Genomic DNA, 19529 nt, shown 5'->3' on the forward strand with positions numbered 1-19529 from the left:
CGTTAATTCTCTTGAAGGATTATTAAACTATTGCCTAATATTTTCCACATGGTTTATTACACACTTAACAAAACTAGATTGCTTCCATCATGATCTACGGAGCTGTCTGTACTGGAAGCATCCGTTGATGCGACGCGCGTTCAGGTGACGGCCGCACCGTTTCTATTTTTAATGTGCTGTACAGCTACTCAAGTCACTTATTTTGCCCATCCAACTGAACTAAAATGATTTCATTTTCAAATATGTGTAAACTTATTGCTTTGTAAGTTATGTCCTTATAGGCCTACAGTATAGTTAAATAATGTCTCACCATTACATAAAAGCAGCTCGTGATGTTTCTCAACTCTCATCTCTAAACGGGACTGCTACTACCAATGGGTCTGCCGTTCTCATGAAATGCAATATCAGGTGTTATTACTCCACTAAATAGGCAGATCAGCCTGCTAAGTAGCTGTGCGGGAGAGATGAGTCACTCAACTCTGAAAAAGGAGAGAGAGAAAAAGAAACTGACCGGTTCTCTGATGAGCCATCGCGTGGTCCTCGATCACTCCTCCACCCTCTCAGGCAGACGACAGCCGCTCCTCCCCAGGCGGACCGGAGTCAGACCTCCGACCCCCAGCGGACAGAACGCCTCTCCGCTTTCCCGGCGACCCGTGGGGACACTCCTCCGCCCCTGGCAGCGGCCCTACCGCTCCAGGCGGTCGGGGAGTCGCTTCCCTCCTCCCCTCATGGACGGCGGTCTTCTCTCGACCCCTCTGCATTTCTGGGGGACGGCAGGGCACTCCTCCACCCCTGGCAGCGGCTCCATCGCTCCAGGCGGTCGGGGAGTCCAGTCCCCACTCGCCTCGTGGACGGTGGCCGTTCCCCGCTTCTAGGTGGTTGGGCTACTCCGTCCCCCGGTGGATGGCAGCGGCGCTCCACTGGGTGGATGGCAGTGTCGAGGACTCTGCAACGGGCATCCCTCCTCCTTCCCGGGTTTTGGCACCAGTGTAAGGGGGTTCAAGGGAAAGGAGGAGGCGAGAACCGGCTTGACAACTTAAATAATAGTTTAATGATCAACTTGACCCAAAACACACAAACATAAACACATGCAGGGCAGCTGCCTGTAATTCTCTCTCTCTCGAACTGTCATGCCCGGCCGCCTTTATCCCTCGCGCGCCCCATAAGGCTGATTGGGACTGGGTGTGCGTCATTCCAGCCCGGCCCCGCCCTCCTCGGCTCTACAGTGTTTTACTAACAAAGTTTGAGAGGAGCAAGTTCATTTAAGCCGACCAATTACACAGCCAGAAGAAGAGTATATAAACAGCTGCTAACCTCTATGTAGCATTGAGAGTTTCTGGCATTCGGCCCCGCCCATTGCCCACGAACAGACCCATACAAGTGACTCGGATCATCGGATTTGAGCATTTGCCTTCATCAGAACAGCTCTTCCATCTAAATCATCTCGTTTCAACAAAAGCTGCCACAGCAGCTCATTCATTTTACAGCATCGACTGCTACCACTTTAAGTGCTACTTTTACTCTGTCTTTCCTTCTAATCTCTGTTCGCCGGAGCAGATCATTGCGTGAAGCTGCTTCCGCAACTGGCTGCTTCGACGCTGTACACATGCGAAACAGCTCTCTATGACTGTGTATTTGTTCTCATCTAAACTTTCCACCCAGAGTGCTCGTTCGCATGAAGCTGTTTCGGCAAACCGGCTACTTTGGTGCCTCATATATGTGAAACAGCTCCCTGTTTGTCTGCTCGTATGTTCTCTCATCTACTTTTCCAACCACAGTGGTCCATCACAAGAGCTCGCCTATGGGCACTGTTCCGGCTTCACATTATTCAAGCTCTATTACAGCTCCATTCGAACACGTGAAACAAAGATTAACTTTTTAATTCAACCATCATGTCAACGCTCCCCAGAGTTTCAATCTGATTCTCCCAAACAGGTGATTCCTGTCAGCCTCATTACCTCGCCGCACAGCTCGTTTAGGGCAGGATCCATTCAGCGATTCTGTATGTCATCTTTTAGCATGAATATCATGATTGTTCCCCCTTCGATGTGCCCTTCGGAGTGTGATTTATTCCATTAAAATGCAGGGGCAATCATGTAACAGCGAACTCCTTCCAATCGAGTGATGCTCTAAATTACAACTTCTTTCCAAAACAAAGCAGACATTTTAGCGTGAGCTCGCTACCGCAGCAGCTCCCGCTCTGACCTCTCTCAGCTCACCACAGCTATACACTGCCACTGTCCGAACAGACACAAGCCGAATTCGGCTCCGCAAGAGGCGGATCGCACGCCACGTCCAACTCATTCATAATCATTACACAAAGTGTCTCGCCTCCTCTCAGCATCAGAGCTCGCCTCGCCATGCAGCCCCGTTAACTATGAAGCAACCACTTCTACAAACTTCTATTCCTCTCTAGACCATAACATGACTTATCTCCTCCCGCCCAGGACAAACACTTCATGCAGGTAGAACATCTATTTTGTTTCACAGTCTTTGCCCGAATCATTGAATTTCAAACTCTTAACAAGCTCGACCATAGAACCTAATTGCTTATGACTTTAAAAGCCTTCAACAATCTGTCATAATCTTACGCTCCACCCAAGTTTAAAGTAACAGGTTTAAATCGACGCCGAATTATAGTATCTATTAAAACCAACTCTCAGGCATAAACTCCTACTATTTCATACGTGCTCGTCAAAACGAGACTAGTCACCCCATGCCAATAATACAGAGTCATGAAATGACTCGCATTATGTTGGAAACAATCTACAAAGCTCCAAACATACGCTTAAGCTTATAACATCAGACTACGGTATTCATCTGGGCACTCGGTTTTAGGTGCCTTCTAATTTCATGACAACCAACTTTAAATAACGTTGTTCATATGCACACGCAAGCATGTTTCCTGACATTGTTTCACATATGTTCCTGACATTTAATCTTGCAACAATTACATTCAGGCATCCGCAGTCACTACGTTAACCACATTTTCTATTGACTCAACAACTGCGGCGTCTTTCGGTTCATGCGTCTAGACCAGGGGTGTCAAACTCGGTTCCTGGAGGGCCACAGTCCAGCAGAGTTTAGCTCCAACCCTAATTAAACACACCTGAACCAGCTAATCAAGGTCTTCAGGAGTGCTTGAAGATTACAAGGAGGCATTTTGGAGCAGGGCTGGAACTAAACTCTGCAGGGCTGTGGCCCTCCAGGTACTGAGTTGGACACCCCTGGTCTTGCCCCCCACTACACCGCAAGCAGTGCAATGCACTGTCCAAACGCCGCAACTGTGGTGTCTTTAGAGCCATACGACAGATTTCTATTACACCGCAAACAGCGTACGTGCTGTCCAAGCGCCGCAACTGCGGCATCTTTCAGGCTGTGCGACCAAACCTCCTACTGCACTGCAAACAACGCAAATACGCTGCTCAAGCGCTGCAACTCTGGAGTCTTTAGGGCCATACGACAAACTCCAACTACACGTGCTCGAGGATTCAGCCCTTTTCGCATAGGGAGTTTCCTTAAATACATCATATATCACTTCCACAAGAATCTAGTGTCCTACCGTCGTATGCCATGTGGGCCCACAACTACGGATTCAGCCGCTCGCAGCTCTGAGCAAGCTCAGTATAATACAGCTAAAATATTCTAACATGAATCGCATGCTCTCCCATTGAATGCTGTGCGATCCCGCACCTGAGGATTCAGCCAGTTCATAAACGCACATGCAAGCTTGTACCCTGACATTGCGTCTAATCAGGGCATTTATTTTCATTTTCAATCTGCCAATTCCCATTCAGCCCTTCCAGTCGCTAGCACACTATCTCCATTACAGAAGATCCCACTTAAATACGGCATCTCAAAAAAAACAAAACAACTATACTCAAGCCATTCCTTCCGTACTGGCACCGCAACCGCAGCAGCCCAAAGGCCTGCCCGAGCACTAAATCCGCTCACTAGGCCGGTGGTCATCTGACGCATTCTATAGTTACATATGTACAAACCATCTCCAAATTAAGAAAGTGTCCTAATAAAATAAAAGAGAGGGAAGGGGCCGCAGTCTCTACCTTGTCCATATTTCGGGGCCTTCCCATTCATACCGCTGTGAAGGCCCTCCCACTTACATACATTCAAGGGCTGTCCCGTTCAAATCACAGTGAGGGTCCTCCCGTTCGGATGCTGCGAGGGCCCACCCCGGCAAGCCCGGAAGCCCTCCCATCCATACCGCTGCAAAGGCCCTCCCTCACACAAACATCAAGGGCTCTCCCAAACAAATCACCAATATATAGCAAGCCACAGTTTCAAAGTAGCTTCTCCAACACTGACTGGCAGGGATGGAAGAAGAGACTCTAGACTTTAGACAGTTAATTTTCCCTCTCTACTCCGTCTCTCCCTGGTGGGCTTAGACAAATCATTGTGGTCTCTGCAGGGAAGTTTTGAAGAGATTGCTGGTAATTTTGCACCAAAAGTACATGTGGGATCGGGAGAGAAGACAGAGATCCAGTTCACCATGTTGTTTATCCATCTTAGATGTGAGCAGATGCATTTACAAACTATTTTTTGGGTCACTTTTGCTTTTAAGTTAATCGTGACGAAGGTTGATTCAAAAGCAGTTGACAGGAAGAGGTGAACCAGCAGCTGGAGGCTTAATGCAGATACGCTCCAGCTCTTTTACCATTGCTCCTTTGAGAAAAGTACTTCATACTGCCTGACATAGTGTAAAATGTCTAATTTCTAATGAACTATTTCCAATCAATCTGCCTCCAGGAGATTGCATCTGTCGATGTGAATGGCCTTAAAGGGATATTTTGCCTAAAAAAAAAAATTCTGTCCTTATTTACTTATCCTCATGTCGTTCTAAACTTGTATGACTTTAATTCTTCTTTGGAACACAAAAGGAGGCAGAATGTTAGCCTAAATCACCATTTAGTGTATGAAAAATATGCAATGAAAGTGAATGGTGACTACCATTCTGCCTAACATCTACATTTTGTGTTCCATGGAAGAAAATAAGATAGTTTATTCAAAAATGAAAATTGTATAACTATCTCTTTTATGACACGATATGAATATAGGCCATTCATAGTATTGGGTCTGTTTGACATTGATTTGCCATAGCCATTGAACACTTTTCCGCCTCTGTCCCTTTACGTGTTTATGGTTGAAGCATCTTTACAGCAATTTTATTTATGTAGAGAGACAAAGATGCATGTAATTGTATCACCCGTCAGCACACTTCACGACCTTACCAACAAGACATCATTTTGGCATAAGTTTTTGAGGTCATTTTCAAGTGCAATGGATTTTCAGCTTTATTGTGATTCATGGCACAGAGACCACAGTTACCAAAATCAGTGCTTTTGCACCTCGCTGAACTGTGAAAGGTAAATGAGGTGAACACAGCACCTCTGTGGAAAAAGCTTTCTCTTTGGTGGGGAGCTCTAATCTTTTGAAATAAGGTTTAGATTTAAAAAGCCTAAAAATTGTATCTGGTCACTAAGTGCCGAATGAGTAAAATCTGATTGTGAAACAAGACACATGGATTGCCGCAGCTGAATTCAGATGTGCATTCAACTGCGGAGTAAAGAGCAGGACTGAGTCACCATTCATTTCCATCACAACGGAATGGATGTGGGTGCCAGCAATTGGAGCCACCAGGCTTGCATTCCCACATCTTTTAAACAACAAACACTAACTTTTCAGAACTGACAGGTACAGACATTGCTGTCCACACTTAGGAGTAAATGATAGTTTGATAGCTCTTATGCTTGAGTGGCTGCCAGTGGACTGATCTTGATGTGTTTCATACCTTCAGAAGGAGAGGCTTTTCATTTTTTTTTTTTTTTTTTTTATCAGAGGGGCAGTTTATGTTTTGAGAGAAATGTTGTGGTCTCGTACTGTAGCTTCTCTTGATACTCGCTGTGTAAAAGAACGGACCTTAGCCTTGACAGTGCCAAGACTCCATAATGATACTCGTTAAGAGTTCAGGAGACGGCCACTAGTGTCTTTCAAAGTTGGGGATGGGAATATGCAAATGGAGAAATATGCATCAGACCACTTACAGAGTGCTTTTTGCCTCAGTCACCATACACTTTATTTGCATTATTCCATATGTAGCCAAGTGGAGAAATGTCATGTAATTTAACTCTAGTCATAAATTGGATGTTTGCCTTTTAAGAACCGGAGTTTTGGGACACCTGCTTTTCGGGAAACTCTCTCGTGTTAGAGATGTGAGAACATAGGTTGTGCAAGAGAGCTCCTGGTTTTGTTCATCGGTTTAGAATTCTTGGGATGCATATGGATTGCATGTGTTGAGTTTGACCACGTTTTGTGCACATGCGAGGAATTGCCTCTACCGTATTTCATTTTTTTTATTTTCTTTATCTTATTTTCTTTTTTCATAAACACCCTTCAGAATAAAATGTTAGATTTTTGTATCCTGTGTTGTTTCTTTACAACCCACCGGATACACATACAATGAAGTTGTGACTAAAAATGTATTCCCTTTATAGCACCAATTCTAAAATATATTAAACCTAAAGTACAATATATAAAAAATGTATTGTTTATTCATGAGGCATTTCCAGCTATCGACCATTTGTCATGATAACTGTCACTTCGCACAAGACAGACATGGAAAATTATGTTTAATTGCAAATGTAGGGTTTCCTCAGCACAAAATGAATTTGTCACAATTCAGTGCTATTTCCCTAAATATAAACACTCATAAATGTGTAGTTGCATTGGTTGAATGATGTTTATTGTGAGGAAAGGACAAATTGTATCACCTGCTTGGCAGACTAACTTGCTTATGTGCTTGTTAACATAAAATAGCTTTAATCTCATTCACAGCTTGAGAGAAATTGACCATGATTAATGAATCAGAATGATAGACACACTTTTCTCGTCTATTTGATTAAGAAAAAGATCCTCTTTTTGGCTTTGTCTAGAGGAAACAATGAGCCCCAATAGGTTGAATGGAGAGAATAGCTCTTGCGGTGCATATACAAAACCCAGAGCCAGCTGCGATTTCTTTAGACAGTGACATTCGTCCCCACCACAGAGCCTTTGAGATCTGTCTGCAGTACCGTAGGAAAGTGCATAGACCCAAGCCACTACCCTAATCTGCAAGAATGTATAATTTAGGTGTTTATTTATTGTTGTTGCCTGTGAGCCCTTAATTACATTTTAATTGAAGGATATAGATTGTGCATCTGAATTTGATTGCGGTGAGAGCTGCCCGTCCATTGTCACAACAGCATGGTGTCTCGCCCCCGAGACTGTACAAACGTGCACTGAATATGAATCGAGTTTGAAGTGAATGTGAACTGGATGCGTATTGAGCAGCGCCACACTGTTCAGTGGTGCACCAAAGCTGTTTACCAGCCAACAAAATGGGGCCAAGCCAATATCTCTCTTTCTCTCTCTCTTTGTCTCTCTAGACATGGGACTCGTTGTGCTGGCGAGGTTGCGGCAGCTGCAAATAACGGGGTCTGTGGAGTGGGTGTGGCTTACAATGGCAAAATTGGAGGTGAGTGAAGAGTCATGTAGATTTAGCATTCATTGTTTGGTGGTTGGAAATTTGCTTAAGGTAATAAGATCACTCAAAGAGGTCACTCTTTTAACACACACATTAAAACTCTTAAACCATTCAGTAATTTCCTGCCCTTTGTGCATCTAATGACTGATGGCGTCAGCCTTGAACTAATCGAAAACACTTTATCTTTCAGTTATAAAACACTTCCATTATGGCAAATTATCTCAGTGGGTTTTAAAATATTTTTGGTATTCCGGTCACATTGAATCTATTCAAAAAAGCCTCACAAAAACTCCACATCTTTTGTTTTAATGGAATCTATTTAGAGAAATATTTCACCATCTTTTTGTAGATGAAGGTGATAAAGGCAGAGTGCAAGCCTGCTTCTGCTTGTGATTTCTGTGTGTGTGTGTGTGTGTGTGTGTGTGGGCGGGTTTGGGTGGTTTACGAGGACATTTTTTTAGGTCACAAACTGGTAATTGCAAGGGTATGCTATAAATGTGGTTTTTGAGGACATTTCTAGTGTCCCCATAATTCAAATCGCTTAAAAAAACATACTAAACTATGTTTTTTTGAAAATGTAAAAATGTGAGGGTTAGGTTTAGGGGTAGGGTTATGGTTAGGGGATAGAATCTATAGGTCGTACAGGATAAAAATCTGTCATTATGTCTATGGAGAGTCCTCATATGGTAGCCGCACCAATGTGTGTCTGTGTGTGTGTGTGTGTGTGTTTGTAATGAGAGGATAAGTCTGCCCTTGTGGGTGTGTGTGTGTGTGTGTCTAAAGAAGTCAAGACAGCAGATGTTGCTGATCAAATTGGCCACTGGGATGTGTGGGTGTGTAAACAGTCTGAATCCTGTCGCTAGGATTATTATTAATAATAAAAAAATGCCCCCAGAATCATTCTTTTTAATGTGATTCTCTCTCTCGTTTTGTTCTAATCAGACACGACACTATAAAGTGGCAAGCGATACATCCTAGTCATGCAAAGTCAGACTTTTCGATATTGCCATAAAATATGGCTTGAACTGCCCACTTAGACAGGAAGAGACCATCTAATTAACATGTTAATCGTAGAGCTGTAACAACTAATCAATAAAATCGTTAATTATCGATAATAAAAATCATCTACAATAAATGCCGCGAGCACGGAGAAGCTCCGTCCGTGACTTCACTTTACAGTAGTAAAAGGTGTTTTGCAAGATGAACCTCGTTTGAAGAATGACGGAAACAAGTTGAAAAACACGAAGTTGTCCAGCGAATGAGAGCACTCTGTAAACACTTCAGAGAAGATCATAATAAGCATACAATTTAATGTAGAACGGTTGCTGCGTCAGGTGCGTTGACAGAGTGATTGTGCTGTTTGATGCGCATAAGAGTTGTTTCTATCCAGCACAGAACTTACATTTTACTGCTTTTTTCTATGTTTTATAATTTATACAGGTTATGAATACAAAATCAAGCACATATTTCCATTTCACAAAACTATTTGTCTTTACTACAAGCGAGTGTCGGTTAAACGAGCACACACATCCATGTCAATCAAACTAATCGCAATGTAGAAAGTGAGTGCAAACATTTTGATCAAACTCATGCAACATCATAACGTAATTTCAGTTTCAATTTAATCAATTGTGCAGCTTTCATGGATGTCAAACTGATGTCTCAGAAGTCAAAGAGTGAGTTTTAGATCATTTCCCCTCATTATGTAAGCGCAGGTAATGCAATGAGAATGGATGCGACTTTTCAGTGCGAGAGTGAATGTGCACTGCGTTTACAGATGATTGTACTTTATTAAACTGTACATGCTGAATATAATGTATAATAATGTAAAGGGTCCTTATATTTGATAGTCCTGGTTAATGCCAAATGTAATGTCTTATTTCACCAGTAAATTTATACTGTGGTAAATATAATTTTACCGGATAAGCTTATACTACCATTAAAATGTATTTTTGAAAAGAATAGTTTAAACAAATTAAATTAGTGGCAATACAATGTTAAAACTTACAATATTCATTTAATACTAAGCACTTAGTTAAATACTTAGTACTGATTACATACATTTTATGTAATCATGTATCTAACATAATTATGTATTTTTCAGCTGGGCAGAATTAATATTTCTATTCTGGTGTCACCATTGCCTTTTTTTGGGCTGATTTTTAGTCCCACTCCATCCCCTATGGATCATTTGCACTTTAATGAACAGTGCTTTTTGTTAAGTTTTACATGTAAATGAAAGGAACTGTTTTGCATATGTCCTAAAAGTAATAGTAATAATAATACAATTATTCAACCTTAACTTTTCATGATTCAGGCTTTTAAACTTTTGTGAAAGTATAGAATCATGAATTTAGTACTGTGAATCGAACCAAATCTTTATGCCTTGATCTTTATATCTTTATTTTTAATACAATTTTAATAAAATACAGGAAATACATACATATATATATATATTTTTTTTTGTTTGTTTGGTTTTTTTTGTTACCCGATTAATCGATTAATTGAAATCGATTAGTTGCCGCCCCAACCAGGGACAATGCATATATATAGGAAAACTAGGTAGCTACATTGGGCGGCAGCTCAGCAAGGGTGGCAAAAAAGTTCAGTGAGGGTGGCGAAAACATTCAAGGGGTGACTGGACCCCTTTTGGCAACTATAGATATAAATGTGTGTGTGTGTGTGTTTGTGTGCGCACAAAAAAAAAAAAGAGCGCACTCTCCTTTTATTTAATTATAAATAATGCAACAGTAACTAGTTACGGATCAAAATAATATAATTATTATAATATAAGTATTATTTGTAGAATTTTGCATAACTGCGATAGAAAAAATACTCAAAAATACTTTATCGGTTGACACATTTCCAGCAATATACCAATATAATCAGTAAATCACCAACCCTATCTGAAATAGTTCCAACCACATAGCTGATATGGATATCTAGTTCACTTAGCTAGTGCCTCAAAACTCTTTCAAAGTATCTTTCAAAGATTCCATGCCACTAACCTGGAAGTTGCGTAAAACCAACCAATCAGATTGAAATTGCAGATTTTCTGCTAGCTCAGCAATTTTTGCGCACAACTTGCATCAAATGGTCAGCAAACGGACAGTAGGCTGTCCATGGACATGCTGTCTGAGGCTGAGATTAGATAAATCGCATCTCTTCCATGTTAGTTTTTGTCCTAACCTGTCATGACCATGACAAGCAACAAAGCTTGGTTTCTGTTCCATTGCACAGGATAGCTCCGCCCACTGTGAAATCTCATTTGGCCCAAATCCTGCTCCTCATAATTTTATATAAAACTGCAAATATATTCTGATTGACTGTAATTTTCTCGTTTCACACATTTTAAGTAAGGACAGAAAATATGGTGCAATGTGACAGAAAATGTTCACATTGCGCCTGGTTGGGACATGGTGTCACAATGGAAAGAGGTCCTTTTTTCCACCAATTCAGTTTTATTTTTTACTTTAATTTCCTTTGCTTTTCATTTCTCACTTGTTTTCAGTCTTATTCCTCATTAACTTTTTGTTCTCCCTTCTCTCCAAATCTCAACCACATTTACAGACAAGAACATCTTTACAAAACCATCTTATTTTTCCATTCTCTCTGGAATCATCATTCCATGGAATCACACTCTCCCTCTCTCTGTCCCCTTCCATTCTGTGTGCAGGTGTGCGGATGTTGGATGGAGAGGTAACAGATGTTGTGGAGGCTCAGTCCCTGAGCTTGAACTCCCAGCACATCCACATTTACAGTGCCAGCTGGGGCCCAGAGGATGACGGGAAGACGGTGGATGGCCCTGCCAAGCTGGCCAAAGAAGCTTTCCTACAGGGTGTCACCGAGGTCAGTCAAACGCTCCTGTCAGGTCATCTGAGCAGATTTCAAATCAGCTATATGTGACACAGCTGTCGTCGGCTCTGATCACCACCTCAGTAAAAGAAGCCGGGCTGGACGCAGTGAGCTCTAGAAGATGTCATCGCCTATTTAAACGCATTCATGGAGAGAGAATTGAGAAGGAAGTGCGCTTTGAGAAAGACTCAAAGCATAATGGATTAGAGAAACTATATTTAGTAAGCTTTCTGTGATCTTTGAGGGAGATTTTGTTTTTGATTTCGTTTGTTTTCTGTTTCCTACTGTTTTGACATGCTAATTTTTTCTTGTGGAGTACACACACACACCCCTATCCATTTTCAGTAAATACACTGAGTTTCAGTGCTCACGCACACACATCTCACACACTGAATACGCAAATCAGTTTGTTCATCATAAAAATTGCGCTGCCTGTCTTCTCTGATTCTCTTTTACAATCACTTGTTCCCGTTTGCATCTTTTTCTTTTTGCACCCTATTTTTCATTCAATATTCTATTCATCCCACTTTCATAAACGTTAATCAGCTCCAGCATGTTTTTGTGCTGTTGAGTGTTTCAAACCATATGCTCACAATCTTCCCTCTCCTTAGTTTTTCACCCCTGTGACTACAGATAGAATGACACTACAACAACAACAAAGATTTAACATAAATTCCCATTCTTCACTGCCATTTTAGTGTCAGAGCGCTGTGGAAAATTCTGACAGCCATTTAGGAAGCTTGCATTATCCACAATGAGCAATTTTGTGAAATATCTTTAATTGAATTATATCCAAACCACCTGCTTTCGCATCACGCTTCTTAAATGATCAGATTTGACATACCGAGAAAAGAGCGTGTCATGTTTGACATGCAAAGGATCTGACCTTTTTAGGATGGCTGCCCGCCGCAAGTCTGTTTTACTTCAAACGTGTCCTTGGTAATCACTGACATGCTTTTTGTCTGAGCGTGACAAAATGATTTAATCCTTTGTTTCTTTTTTGTAAATAATGTCACTTTTATACAGGTGTGCGGGAATGAGTTTGATTGCTGTTAATTTTTATAGGATTTAAAAACACTGTGACGAGGAGGAGGGCGGGGCCGGGCCGTGACTACGCACGCCCAGCCCCCAATCGGGCTAATCAGCCAAGGAGAGGGATAAGTGCAGCGGGATGCAGCAGTTCGAGAAAGAGAGAGCCACACGCAGCTGCCGTGTGTGCGTTTATGCCTTTTTAAGTTTAAATTAAAATATTACTTTGACGGTTCAGCTGGTTCCTGCCGCCTCCTTTCCCATTTTAACCTTGTTACAAACGCTTTATCCTTCAAGTAATTTACTCAACAAACACTTCACCAAAACATCAGTGTCAGTGACTGGAACAGTTCCTTTTTCTAGTTTTATCATTTATAGAATTGTGCCTCTGAAAATTTCGAAGCCGATTTCTGCAACACAAACAAACAAATAAACAATTTATTGCCACAATAATCCTGAGTCAGTCATCTGTGAATATTACCCATGGAGGCCAGAAGATAGAACAAACATTTTAATCAAATTTTGCAGACTAGCTTGTCAGCAGAGAGAGAGAGAGTAGACTAATATATGAGAAAAGAAAAGTGGCATATTGTCAGCTGTCCAACCAATTTTAATAAAGATTAAGTACAGTACATTTCAGCACACTTAGGTCAAATTATTGGTTTTGTATTAGTCACGACAGCGATAATTCACTTTGTCAATTGGATTTTTGTGTGTTATTATTAGAAATGAGATCCAAGTAGACAAACAATAACAGACACTAAACAAATGTTTATATGACAAAGCATGATTGATATATATATATACATATATCCAACTTATGTCTGTGCTTTCATAGTTCATATTTGTGATTAAATGATTAGCTCATCCAAAAAGGAAAATTCTGTCATCATTTTCCATGTCATATGTCTTTTTTCAGCTGTACAATACATTTATGTGATGAACAGATCAAAATTTAAGTCGTTTTTCTAGTAACATCTTGCGGTTCCCACATATTTAAACTTCCTGCAAAAAAACAATATTTACATGCCAAATTTTTAATATGTGCAAGTTTAATTTGTAACTATTTTTAAAAGTGACCGGCATTGACAAAGCGTGAGAGAGTATGTTATACCAGCTTTGGAGAGTGTGTTTGACTAACTTTGCATTTATGCATTTGGCAGATGCTTTTATCCAAAGCAACTTACAGTGCATTCAAGGTATACATTTTATCAGTTTGTGTGTTCCCTGGGAATCGAACCCAAATGATCTTGGCCATGCTCTACCAGTTGAGCTACAGGAACTGTGTGTATTTTTGTATTGTAGGGTCGTGGAGGTTTGGGCTCCATCTTCGTGTGGGCGTCAGGTAACGGAGGGCGAGAACGGGACAGCTGCAACTGTGACGGATACACCAACAGTATATATACCCTCTCCATTAGCAGCACCACGCAGTACGGGACTGTCCCTTGGTACAGCGAGGCCTGTTCCTCCACCCTCGCCACCACCTACAGCAGCGGAAACCTCAATGAGAAACAGATTGTATGTATTTAACACTCACATTACATTCATATGTGCAAACTCTTATAATTCAAATCTTTTGTTGGCTTTTTAAAAATATATACACCAACCACAGTAACATAAAATGCAACATCACAACAACCAAAATTCTGCAATTAGTGTTTTGGAACAAATTCCCATTCAAAGTATTTAAGGAAAGGTCTCCAGAGGGGGTCTGGGTAGCTCAGCAAGTGCATTGACAGTAAAGAGACTGGGCTGCAAGATGACTGTTCCAACCCCACCCACGCAGGTCCATTCCCCAGATAGAAGTGTGCTGCCCAGTGAATGAGCTTACCGCTGTGTGTTGTTAAATTCACCACTGGGTTTTGCACAGGCAGCATGATGATGTGAAAGACAGCATGGCAATTTCATCAAAAATGAACTGGAAGGGGGGCCTGGGTAGCTCAGCGAGTATTGATGCTGACTGCCACCCCTGGAGTCGCGAGTTCGAATCCAGGGCATTCTGAGTGACTCCAGTCAGGTCTCCTAAGCAACCAAATTGGCCCGGTTGCTAGGGAGGTTAGAGTCACATGGGGTAACCTCCTCATGGTTGCGATTAGTGGTTCTCATTCTCAATGGGGTGCATGGTAAGTTGTGCATGGTTCGTGGAGGGTAGCATGAGCCTCCACATGCGGTGTCTCCGCAGTGTCAGGCATGACGAGCCATGTGATAAGATGCACGGATTGACGGTCTCAGAAGCAGAGGCAACTGAGACTTGTCCTCCACCACTCGGATTGAGGTGAGTAACCGCGCCACCACGAAGACCTACTAAGTAGTGGGAATTGGGCATTCCAAATTGGGAGAAAAGGGGATAAAAATTAAAAATTAAAAAAGGAAAGGTCTCCAGGCTTTCAAAAATCCATTAGTTGAGCCTTAGGTGGAATGTTTCAGTTTCTCTAATTTCAGGTATGCCATTACACTCTGCCCACTTGGTGTGTGTTGGCGGTTTGTTTGAATTCCATTGTAAGAGTATGAGCCGTCGGGCCGGCAAAGAGGAAAAACCCAGTGCTTCAGATTGAGATTTTGGCAGTAAAACATTCAGTGGGGTCACCCCAAATATTGCCACTACTGGATTGAAGTACCTATAAAATACCTATAAAAATTTGATTTAGGTATGTCAGATGTTGTAACCATATGTTCAAAGGAAATAAAACTGTTGTTCTGGAAAAAATATCTTACACATCTAAATCCCTTTCTAAACCATTTCTGAAAGGCATGATCAATTAAAGATGGTGGGAACAAAGCACTGGATGTAATGGGTAGCAAAGAGTAGACAAAGGGTTGTTTGAATGCAATTCTTGGGAAACCTAGACTCAAGGTTTAACTCCCCTGCCTTATTATTATTTGGGAATAATATGCTTTTGGTTAAATTTATTTTGTATCCTCATATTTTTCCAAAGCTATTTATAAGTTCCATCGCTTTAGGGATGGACGTATCAGGATTAGATAAATATATTATAAGGCCATCTGCATACAGTGACACCTTGTTGGTGTATTCACTCCTATTTATACCCAGCAGATCTGCCTCTTTTCTTAAGGCTATGGCTAGCGGCTCTATTGCTATATTAAATAAAAGTGGGGGACAAGGTACAGCCCTGTCTTGTGCCCCTATGTAGAGGAAAATAGCCTGATATTGTCCTGTTGGTTCTAATACAAGCAGTTGGATGTGCATAGAGTATACTGATCCAAGTACAAAAAATAGGTCCAAAACTAAACTTATTAAGCGCTGTGAATAAATACTCATATTCAATGCAGTCAAAAGCTTTATGTGCATCAAGTGACAATAACATTTCCGGTAGACATGTTCCGCCCTTTCGAGTAAAGTATGTTAATAGCCTTCGCAGGTTACTCGAAAGCTTCCGTCCAGTAATAAATCCTGTCTGATCATGGTGTATAATATATTGCATAACAGAATTCAGTCTCGCTGCCAGGACCTTTGCTAATGTCTTATAATCATTTGAGAGTAGACTTATGGTACTGTACGAAATGCATTTTAGGCGATCTTTACCTTTTTTTATGTATGACTGTAATTATAGCCTGCGTCATGGATGGCGGCAATAGTTTCTGTCCCATTATTTCTGTGAATACTTCTTTCAAGATTGGAGTTTTATGTATTAACTTTTTATAGAATGCAATTATAAATCCAACCGGTCCGGGCACTTTCCCTCTTTTCATTTGTTTTATGGCTTGCTCAGTCTCCACTGTTGATATTGATTGCTCAAGGCTGGCTTTATCCTGTTCACTGATAATAGGTGTTCCTTTTTTTTTTTTTTTTTTTTTTTTGGAATGCCCAATTCCCAGTGGTGGCATAGTGACTCGCCTCAATCCGGGTGACGGAGGACAAATCTCAGTTGCCTCCGCGTTTGAGACCGTCAATCTGCACATCTTATCACGTGGCATGTTGAGCGCGTTACCACGGAGAAATGGCGTGTGTGGAGGCTTCACGCTGTTCTCCGCGGCATCCACGCACAACTCACCATGTGCCCCACTGAGAGCGAACCACAATATAGCGACCACGAGGAGGTTACCCCATGTGACTCTACCCTCCCTAGCAACCGGGCCAATTTGGTTGCTTAGGAGACCTGGCTAGAGACACTCAGCACACCCTGGATTCGAACTCGTGACTCCAGGGGTGGTAGTCAGCATCAATACTCGCTGAGCTACCCAGGCCCCACTTCCAGTTCATTTTTGATGAAATTGATGTGCTGTCTTTCACATCATCATGCTCTCTGTGCAAAACCCAGTGGTGAATTTAACAACACACAGCGGTACATTTAACAATGACCAGTGTGCAAAAAGAAATGCTAACTTTTCCTTACTAAATAGGAGGGTTATAGAGAAAGAGGGAGAACAGACATTTTTCTTTTTTCAAAAGAAATTCACATTTCAGCATTGCAGCTTTTACATGTTAGAGTCAGCACACAGACAGACCTTCATACCCTTAACCACACAAGAATGCCATTTTCAGTTGTAAGCAGAACTGTAAATGTCAGAACAAACTGGCAGTGTGTGCTAAAGTGTCGCATGGTTTAAATGACCGAGCCACTGTACATTGGGAAAGTGAGTGATGGAGTGCCACCCATTCATCGTGCTATGAAGATGAAGTGTCAGCCAGTGAAATAATTTCCACATCTGCCGCTGTGATTTCCTGTGGGCGTGACATTTTAGCTCTGTAAACGTCACGCCCTCTGGAGGCAAAAAATCACCTTAGAATGGCATCTGAAAACTTCACCATTGCAGGTGCTGCTGCAAGCCGTATCTATTAGTTTCTCTGTCATTTCCTTCGAGAGTGGAAGAGAGAGGAAATAAAGACAGAAAATGTGACTGAAAAAGCAAAGGAGAGAGGAGACCAGGGAAACAGAGAAAGAAACCATGTGAAAGAGAGTGAAAGACACAGAGGCAGCAATTTTGAATACCAAACATGCTGCATTGCAGATTCTTTGGAACTCATTTTAAAGCACTACACTCTTTTTCAGTAACATATCACCATTTTACCTGCCTCAGCTATGAGATAGTGTTTGCAGCTTCTTTTAATTAGATATTTACATTTATGCATTTGGCAGATGCTTTTATCCAAAGCAACTTACAGTGTACTTATTACAGGGACAATCCCCCCAGAGCAACCTGGAGTTAAGTGCCTTGCTCAAGGACACAATGGTGGTGGCTGTGGGGATTGAGTACCAGTTATATGCAAGCTAATTAAGCCAAAGAAGGTTTCAGATACCCTTCACAAGTCCTAAAATACATCACACTGGATGATCTTGATGAGCATACTGTATGTCCTATTAATTTGCTCTGTGACATTGTTCTTGCAGAATTCCTTTTTTGTTAGGTGCTATAAAATATCCGTCTTGCCATACTTGCAAGTCGCAACACCAGAAAAGATTGTACAACTAGTCAAATGACAAATTTGACAAATAACTCTTTTGGAAACTCATTGGCCATATAAAAAGTTAAATGACATCAGAGCAATATTCACAATGCTGCTTAATTATTTTGGCTCGACAAAGCCAACATACTGGTTTTCTCCAGACACGCATTAGGGTTTTTCCGAAATTATAAATTGTACCTCCTAACATCCACCAAACTTGGCACAGACCTTCAGACTGTTCTGACTTTGTGAGTAGTTCATGAATATTTGCTATATCACCTAGCCCTACTATTGAGTAAACTAAACATCAAACTATAGGTATAACATTTTTAATGTTTTTTAAATACAATTTATTACTACAAATGTCTTATGTGAATGTATATCTTATAACATGGTCATATAAACATCTAGACAGTAAGTAATTCAGATGTTAATTAAGTAACCATTCGGATGGATAGAGTGAGTAACTTGTCAAGTCTTTTTGACCAGTTCATTAAAAGATCTCGTAAGAGTCATTGGTTCGTGAATCGAAATACACCTGTTTTATTTTGTTTTGTCAATCTTTATATCTCTTCATATTTAATTCAGATGGCAAACTCACAACTCAGATAAAAACAAGTTCTTTTACATGAGTCTTTTTGACCAATTCATTAAAAAAACATTGTGTAGGAGTCATTTGTTTGTAAATCAAACTACACCTGCTTTGTGTTGTTCATAGATTCTGTGACTGTGAATAGCGATAAAGAAAACAATGTGCTGTTTTTAGTTATCCAAATTCTGTTTATTCTAAGATACGTTCATGCCAGTGAAAGTGGTTCCACATTCTGCTGGCAGGTCAGTCTCTACCTGCTTATTGAAGCTTATCTTAGATGTTTCGGATGGCTTCAGAGTGTTAATTTGTACAATATCGAATCTGTCCCTGCTTATTTGACTGTGAAAGCTCCCCCTTTCCCTCTTTTGAGACCCCCGTTCCATTAGAATGACAAAGGCAATAACAGATTCAATTTGAAAGTGGATGCAATCTCAGTGGCAGGGTTGGGGGGGGAATCGTAGTGTGTGTACGTGTCTATATGTGTTTATATCAAAGTGACAGGGACAGTTAAATAAATAGTGAAAAAGAAAGTGTAAGTGTGTGCGTGTGGCTGGTACTCTCCTGTGTATGCTTTGATGGTTCTGTTGCCTCGGGTTGGACCTTCTCTTATTTTGATCATTGTCAATCACTCAGGCATGTCCCCAAATCTCCTATGCCCTGATTAAAACCCCAAACCCTCATGTGTGGCAGTGCCAGCTAATTAAAAGTCTCCAGAGCTGTCACACACACACACATTTCATCACACTGGCTGCAGGTTTCTCCTTCCCTTTCAGACTCATATTCTTGTCCCACACTTTGACAGGCACCTCTGGCTGATGGACAGCCCCACCAACACATATATATAGATTAGGGCTGTCAATTGATTACAATATTTAATCATGATTTATTGCATATTTTGTTGTAAACAATGTGTTATTAGAACTGAGTTAACATTCTCCGATCCAAGAAAATGAAAAAAATGTGTAATCATATGTAATTGTTAGGTTTGTTTATTGGTTTCTCATAACTCATAATATAGATTTATGCAACAGAACTATGTCATTTGCACAGAAGATTCTGTTTTCTCAAACTGCATTAAAACAAACAGGAAAAACAAACATGTGACCTAA

At 41.1% G+C, this 19529-nt stretch overlaps 1 protein-coding gene across 2 annotated transcripts in view; it reads left to right on the top strand.

Moving 5' to 3' along the window:
* The window catches only part of LOC127437293 (furin-1-like), a 116366-nt gene that overhangs the window by 81006 nt on the left and 15831 nt on the right, over window positions 1-19529 (top strand). For both annotated transcript variants that reach the window (XM_051692138.1, XM_051692139.1), the window contains exons 7-9: window positions 7440-7528; window positions 11214-11386; window positions 13727-13939. In XM_051692138.1, coding sequence (XP_051548098.1) covers window positions 7440-7528; window positions 11214-11386; window positions 13727-13939 — 475 coding nt within the window. The remainder of the gene's footprint in view (window positions 1-7439; window positions 7529-11213; window positions 11387-13726; window positions 13940-19529) is intronic.

The sequence above is a fragment of the Myxocyprinus asiaticus genome, chromosome 48 (genome assembly GCF_019703515.2).
Source record: "Myxocyprinus asiaticus isolate MX2 ecotype Aquarium Trade chromosome 48, UBuf_Myxa_2, whole genome shotgun sequence".
In the NCBI taxonomy this organism is placed as follows: domain Eukaryota; kingdom Metazoa; phylum Chordata; class Actinopteri; order Cypriniformes; family Catostomidae; genus Myxocyprinus; species Myxocyprinus asiaticus.